General features: G+C 36.5%; 1 protein-coding gene across 1 annotated transcript; it reads right to left on the reverse strand.

The window, feature by feature from the left end:
* Positions 1-7392: 7392 nt before the first annotated feature.
* On the reverse strand, positions 7393-7723 carry LOC116579668 (60S ribosomal protein L37a-like). The gene has a single exon (XM_032325254.1). The coding sequence runs from the start codon at positions 7704-7706 to the stop codon at positions 7428-7430; it is 279 nt and encodes a 92-aa protein (XP_032181145.1). The 5' UTR covers positions 7707-7723; the 3' UTR covers positions 7393-7427.
* Between the last annotated feature and the right edge of the window lie 538 nt (positions 7724-8261).

Consider the following 8261-nt stretch of genomic DNA (forward strand, 5'->3'; position numbering starts at 1 on the left):
TAAAATCTATTCTGAGTTGATTTTTTAAAATTTCTCCTCTCTTACTCTTAACAGTAGTGTTAATTATAGGTACTGTTATTATCTTCACTTTCTGTATGATGATTTTCAGTGTTAGAGAACGCTGGTAACTAGTCCAGGGTCATACTGCTAGACAATGATAAAACAAGATATGACAGGCTGGAAGATGCTGTCTTTAATTCCATACACTGTTTTAATTGGCTAGATTTGATTAGAGGCAGAATTCATGAGCACATGGTTCATGGTGGCTGTATAATGTGTCAACTTGGCTAAAACAAAGCCATCTCTCAGAATTCCCTTTCTTACATGTTTCCAGTTCATGTGTGCCATCAGTGAAGTTCTTATGGGAGAGATGAGGGGCAGAAGAAAAGCAACGCCCATTTTGACATATTATCACTTATTTGTTCCATTACCTCTTGTCCTGAGACAGCACAAGGGCCTACAGTTGCTTTTCTACCTTTGATCCTCCTTCACACACTCCATCTCTGGGCTATATGTATATGTTTAACTCCATGATGGTGGGTCCTGGCTTCTGCTGGACACTTAGACCATCAAGATCAAAGTCAACAAGAGTGGGTGCCAGTTTACCCCCAGTCGTATGGGCTTCAGCTCATCTTTAGAGGTCTCAGCTGGCCAGATTTCTCCCATTCTACAATCTTCCTTTCTAAACTTCCTGCATCAGACATCAAGACAACAACCTTATGCAGATTGCTTACCCAACTCCCACAATTGAGTAAGGGTAAATCCCTTAAGATATTATCTTTGTTATTATATCATTTCTATTGTATGAAACTCCCATTATATATTATTGTTGTTAGTAGATGCGTATATACTTTTATAATATGTTAATATAATTTTATATTGGATAATTGTTATTATATGTACATAAAAGTGTGTGCGTGTGTGTGTGTGTGTGTGTGTGTATAATGCCCTAGTGGTTTTTCATCTCTGATTAAACTCTGACTGATATGTTAATCTGTAACAATCTAAAAAGTCAATAAGAATTTTTTTTAATATCAAAGAAATTACGTCAAGTGTCCAGTTAAGTGCCAGTGTTGTATACTGGACAGAATAGTGCAATTAGATCTCTTTTTAGAAACCAGCTCACAGTATATTCCATGTGACCCTGGAGAAGTTATGTAACTGCTTTGAACTTATTTCCCTCATTGGCAAAATAAGACTGTGAGAACTACCAGAGATAACAGATCAAGTGCCTAATACTTACCCAAGCACTTAAAGAAATGATAGATACAATTACTTGTATTGTTGTGGCTGTCAGAATTAGTACTAAAGACATGGGTAATTTCATCTCTATAAAATCATCTATCCATATAATAATATTTAAGGAGACACAATGATAACAGTATTTTCTGTCTGGCAGAATCATAATAGCACTTTATTCCAGGCAGGGCATCTTGTTGCTGAAGTACTAAAAATGTTTTTTTAAGAGGAAAACCAATCTGTATGCTTAAACAAAATTAATAATGGAATTTTTAAAAAATAACACTTCTTGAACATTTTTGAAAGAATCCCATTCACATTTTAAAATTGAGTTTTAGTTCACATGCAATAAAAGAAAAGCACAGATGTCAAATGTTCATTTTGATGCATTCTAACATTGTGTATACCCAAAAACAAGGCAAAGAATTTTATGATTCTCCTCCTGCCCCTTTCTAGTCCATTTCCTCACTGAGTCCACACAGCCTGAATTCTGTTACCAAAGATGACTTGTACCAGTCCTGTGACTTCATAGAAATGACTTAGAATATGTATTCTTCTGTGTCTGGCTTCTCTCATACCCCATAATGTTATAGTTCTTCCATGTTGTTCCATGTATCAATCCTTGTTCCTTTTATTGCTGATAAGCATCACATTGTATGACTATGCTGCACGTTGTTTACATCAGTCTACTGACGATTCACATTTGGGTTGTTTTAGTTTTTGGCTATTGTATATAAGTCTACTAAGAATATTCTTTTTTTTTAAAGATTTTATTGATTTATTTGACACGGAGAGAGAGAGCGAGCGAGCTAGTGCACAAGCAGGGGGAGGGGCAGAAGGAGAGGATAAGCCAGCTCCCCACTGAGCAGGGAGCCTGATTTGGGGGGGGGGGGGGCCATGCCAGGACTCTGAGATCATGACCTGACCCGGAGACGGCTGCTCAACCAACAGAGCCACCCAGGCACCCCTGCTAAGAGAATTCTTAGACAAATTATTTTTGGATATGTCTTCATGTCTCCTGAGTGAAGATCTCAGTGTGGAGTTTTTGGGTCATAGGGTGCTGATATATTTAGCTTTCTAAGAAACTGCCAAACATGTATCCTAACTTGTTATTCTATGTTCCCATCAGCAGTGTGTGAAAGCTGTAGTTACTCCACCTGCTTATGAACCTCTGTTATGGTCAGCCTTTTAAAATTTAACCATTTAAGTATATATAAAATGGAATCTTATTCTGGTTTCACTTTGCATGTGCTTGGGGACCGATGGTATTGACCATTTTATTCACTCGCTCACTAGCCGTTTGTACAGCTTTTATTGTAGAGTGTCCTTTCAGATATATGCACATTTTATGTTATTTTTATTTTTATTGATTCATAGCAGTTCAAAAAATAGTTATTATAGATATAAGCCCTTTGTCAGATGTATATATTGCGGGTAAATATCCACATCTCCACCTTCCGCTTTTATTTTCTTAATTGTATATTTAGATGAAGTCCAATTTATCCATATTAAAAGACCTCTATGGTTAGTGTTTTATGTGTTCTAGAGATTATAAAATTACTTCCAAGAGATTTTATGGCTGTAAATTTCACAATTAATTTGTGATTCTTCTTAATTTTGGGGTGTAAGGGAGTGGTCGATATTTATTGTTTTTCTTACAGATAGCCAGCTTTTCCAAGAGTCTTCATTAGAAGATTGTCCTTTTCTTGCGGAAAAGATGTGGAGCTTTGTCAATTAGTTGGCAAAATATGTGTGGGTTTCTCTGTACTCTTTATTATGTTACATTGATCTATTTATGTACACCAATAGGACAGTATCTTCATTATTCAATCTTCATACGCAGCCTTGAAATTAAGTAGTGAAAGTCAACATTGTTCTTCTCTTTCGAGATTGCTTTGGGTATATCATATCGTTAGCATTTCATAATAAATTTTAAAACCAGCTTGTCAGTTTCTTTAAAAATCCTGCTACGATTTTTTTAAAAGATTAATTAATTTATTTATTTGACAGAGACAGGGAGATGGGAGAGAGAGAGAGCACAAGTAGGCAGAGAGGCAGGCAGAGAGAGAGGGAGAAGCAGGCTCACCACTGAGCAGACAGCCTGATGTGGGGCTCTATCCCAGGACCCTGAGACCATGACCTGAGCTGAAGGTAGAGGCTTGACCCACTGAGCCACCCAGGCGCCCTCCTGCTATGATTTTGACAGGGATTTAGTTCCGTCAGTTCTTGGTTTTGGTGAAAACAGAAAATGATGTGTTTCAATCCTTATTATGGTTACATTTCTCCATTTATTTAGATCATCTTTGGTTTTTCCCAACAATGGTTTATAGTTTGCAGTGTAAAGATAGTACTCAATTTATACCTAAGTATTTGATATTTAGACATGCCAATGTATGTTACAATTTTGTTTTTCAGTTGTACACTAATAAGATATAGACCTTTGATTGAACTTTGTTTATTGACTTTATATCCCATGGCCGTGCTAAATTCACTAATTCCAATTTTTTTTTTAAGAAGATAGTGTTTTCTATGTACATATTAGGTCATATATGAATACTTTAAAAGCCTTAGTTTTTCCTTCCTCTTTTATTTCTTTTTCTTGTTTCATTTAGTGGCTAGACTTCTAGTACAATGTTGGATGGAAGTGGTGGGAGAAGATATCCTTGTCTTGTTTGTCTTTAATGTTTTACATTAAAGAGATTTAGGTATTTTTTTTAAAAAATCAGTTCTTTTTGTCAGATTGAAGACTTTTCCTTTTATTTATATTTTCTTGAAAAGTTTTGTCATTATAATTATTATAATAAGGTTATTTTTCTCTATCTCTTTTCTTCAGTGTAATTTACACTGATTAATTCTCTGATGTTAAATTAACCTTGTATTCCTCGAATAAAGTCTACATGTTTATGATATATTATTTTTTCATATATTGTTAGAGGTTATTTGTTAGTATTAACTTAAGCTTTTTGTATTTATGATCATGAGTGATAACTAGTTTACCTTTATTTTGTCAGGTTTTGGTATCAGAATTATGCTGATTTCATTAATCAAGGTGAGTTGTGTTCCTTCTTTTAATTTAAAAGAGTTGTCTAAGATTAGTATTTTTTTTTAATTTTTATTTTTTTTTAATTTCTTTTCAGTGTTCCAGAATTCATTATTTATGCACCACACCCAGTGCTCCATGCAATACATGCTCTCCATAATACCCACTACCAGGCTCAACCAACCTCCCCCCCCCCCAAAACCCTCAGTTTGTTTCTCAGAGTCACAGTCTCTCATTATTTGTCTCCCCCTCCAGTTTCCCCCAACTCACTTATCCTCTCCACCTCCCAATGTCCTCCATGTTACTCCTTATACTCCACAAATAAGCGAAACCATATCATAATTGACTCTCTCTGCTTGACTTACTTCACTTAGCATAATCTCTTCCAGTCCCATCCATGTTGATACAAAAGTTGGGTATTCATCCTTTCTGATGGAGGCATCATACTCCATTGTATATGTGGACCATATCTTCTTTAGCCATTCTTCCATTGAAGGCCATCTTGGCTCATTCCACAGTTTGGCGACTGTGGCCATTGCTCCTATGAACATTGGGATACAGATGGCTCTTCTTTTCACTACATCTGTATCTTTGGGGTAAATGCCCTGTAATGCAATTGCAGGATCATAGGGTAGCTCTATTTTTAATTTCTTAAGGAATCTCCACACTGTTTTCCAAAGTGGCTGCACCAACTTGCATTCCCACCAACAGTGAAAGAGAGTTCCCCTTTCTCCACATCTTCTCCAACACATGTTGTTTACTGTCTTGTTAATTTTGGCCATTCTAACAGGTGTCAGGTGGTATCTCAATGTGGTTTGATTTGAATCTCCCTGATGGCTACTGATGATGAACATTTTTTTCCTGTCTGTTAGTCATTTGTATGTCTTCTTTGGAGAAGTGTCTGTTCATGTCTTCTGCCAATTTTTGACATGATTATGTTTTGTTTTTGTTGAGTTTGAGGAGTTTTTTATACAGTTTGGATATCAGCTCATTGTCTGTACTGTCATTTGGAAATATCTTCTCCCATTCCATGGATTGCGTCTTTGTTTTGTTGACTGCTTCCTTTGCTCTGCAAAGCTTTTGATCTTGATGAAGCTCACTCTCACCACTCTTGTTCAACATAGTATTAGAAGTCCTAGCAACAGCAATCAGACAACAAAGAGAAATAAAATGTATTCGAATTGGAAATGAAGAAGTCAAACTCTTTCTCTTTGCATATGACATGATGCCTTATATGGAAAACCTAAAAGGCTCCACCCCCAAACTACTAGAACTCATACAGCAGTTCAGTAATGTGGCAGGTTAGAAAATCAATGTACAGAAATCAGTTGCTTTCTTATACACTAACAATGAAAATACAGAAAAGGAAATTAGAGAATCAATTCCATTTACTATGGCACTGAGAACCATAAGATACCTGGGAATAAACCTAACCAAAAAGGTAAAGAATCTGTACTCAAGGAACTACAGAACACTCATGAAAGAACACTCATGAAAGAAACTGAAGAAGACACAAAAAGATGGAAGACCTTTCCATGCTCATGGATTAGAAGAATAAACATTGTTAAAATGTCTATACTGCCTAGAGCAATCTATACTTTTAATGCCATTCCGATCAAAATTCCACTGACATTTTTCAGTGATCTGGATCAAACAATCCTAAAATTTGTATGGAACCAGAAGACACCCTGAATTGCTAAGAAAATGTTGAAAAAGAAAAACAAAACTGGGGGCATCAGATTGCCTGATTTCAAGCTTTATTATAAAGCTGTGATCACCAAGACAGCATGGTACTCACACAAAAACAGACACATAGACCAGTGGAATGGAGTAGAGAGCCCAGATACAAACCCACAACTCTATGGTCAAATAATCTTCGACAAAGCAGGAAAAAATATACAATGGAAAAAAAGTCTCTTCATAAATGGTGCTGGGATAATTGGACAGTTATGTGTAGAAGAATGAAACTTGACCATTCTTTTATACCATACACAAAGATAAACTCGAAATGGATAAAAGACCTCAACGTGAGGCAGGAATCCATCAGAATCCTAGAGGAGAATATAGGCAGTAATCTTTTTTTTTTTTCCTTAAGATTTTATTTATTTATTTGTCAGAGAGAGAGATCACAAGCAGACAGAGAGGCAGAGCAGAGAGAGAGGGGAAGCAGGCTCCCTGCCAGGCAGAGAGCCCAATGCGGAACTCGATCCCAGAACCCTGGGATCATGACCTGAGCCGAAGGCAGAGGCTTAAACCGCTGAGCCACCCAGGCACCCCGGCAGTAACCTTTTTGACATCAGCCATAGCAATTTCTTTCATGATATGTCTCCAAGGCAAAGGAAACAAAAGCGAAAATGAACTTTTGGGACTTCATTAAGATTAGTATTATTTCTATTTAAATGTTTGATAGAACTCACAAGTGAAAGGATCTAGACCCAGAGATTTCTGTGGGATGATTTATTTTTAAGTTTTTACATTATTTCCAGTTAGTTACCATACAGTGTCATATTATTTTCAGGTTTAAAATATAGCAGTTCAGTAATTCCATACATTACCTGGTGCTCATCATGACAAGTATACTCCTTAACCACATCACCTGTTTAATCTATCCCCACACCCCCTCCCCTCTGGTAACCACCAATTTGTTCTCTATAATTAACTATCTGTTTCTTAATTTGTCTCTTTCTTTTTTCCCATTTGTTCATTTGTTTTGTTTCTTAAATTCTACATATTAAGTGAAATCATATGGTACTCATTTTTCTCTGATTGACTTATTTCACTAAGCATTATACTCTCTAGCTCCATGTCATTGTTGCAAATGGCAAGATTGCATTCTTTTTTATTACTAAGTTTAATAGAGAGAGAGAGAGAGTAATATATGTACATATATACACACACCCTACATTTTCTTTATCCATTCATCAGTTAATGGACACTTAGGCTGGTTCCATAGTTTGGCTATCATAGATAATGCTGCTATAAACATTAGAGTGTGTGTATCCCTTTGAATTAGTATTTTATATTTTGGAGGTAAATACATAGTAGTATTAGACCATAGGTAGTTCTACTTTTAACTTTTTTTTTTTAATTTTGTTACATAAATTAACCCATTTATTATAGGCTAGCAATGTTTCAAACGGTCGCGCTTCTACTGGTCTTTCAACTCCTTCAGTCTTCTGATGGCAGACTTTACTGTGACAGCAGAAGTGGTGTTGTAGGTCCAGGCGCCACCAGCGATGGTTTTCATGCAGGAGCCACAATGCCAGATCCCCACAGCTCGTCTTTTCATCTTGGTTTTGCCACAGAAGGAGCAAGTGTACTTGGCGTGATGGCTTATCTCAATCTTCTTCACCATCTTCCTGAGGGAGGCACCATAACGGGTCCCGTATTTGCCCACGATTCCAACCTTCTTGGTGCGTTTAGCCATGTCGCCTCAAACTAGGTATAAGCCCCGAGAGGAAGAGACTCTATTTTTAACTTTTTGAGGAACCTCCATACTGTTTTCCAGAGTGCCTACATCAGTTTGCATTCCTACTAACAGTGCAAGAGGGTTCCCCTTTCTCCACACCCTCATCAGCACCTATTGATTTTTGTGTTGTTGATTTTAGTCATTCTCACAGATGGAACGTGATATCTCACTATAGTTTTGTTTTGTATATCCCTGATGATCAGTGGTGTTGAGCATCTTTTCATGTGTCTATTGGCCATCTATATGTCTTCTTTGGGAAAGTGTCTTTTCACATCTTCTGTCCATTTTTAATTGGATTATTTGGTTTTGGGGAGTTGAATTTTATAAGTTCTTTATATATTTTGGTTACTCACCCTTTATCAGATATGTCATTTAGCAAATCAATCAACATGATATACCACATTAATGAAAGAACCATATGCTAATTTCAATAGATGCAGAAGAAGCATTTGAGAAACTACAACATCCATTCATGATAAAAAAAACTTTCAACAAAGCAGCTTTCCAGGGAAT

This window comes from Mustela erminea, chromosome 1 (genome assembly GCF_009829155.1).
Source record: "Mustela erminea isolate mMusErm1 chromosome 1, mMusErm1.Pri, whole genome shotgun sequence".
In the NCBI taxonomy this organism is placed as follows: Eukaryota; Metazoa; Chordata; class Mammalia; order Carnivora; family Mustelidae; genus Mustela; species Mustela erminea.

What these genes read in the sequence shown, in the direction of transcription:
- LOC116579668 (XM_032325254.1), bottom strand. Translation starts at nt 7,706, where the DNA reads ATGGCTAAACGCACCAAGAAGGTTGGAATCGTGGGCAAATACGGGACC.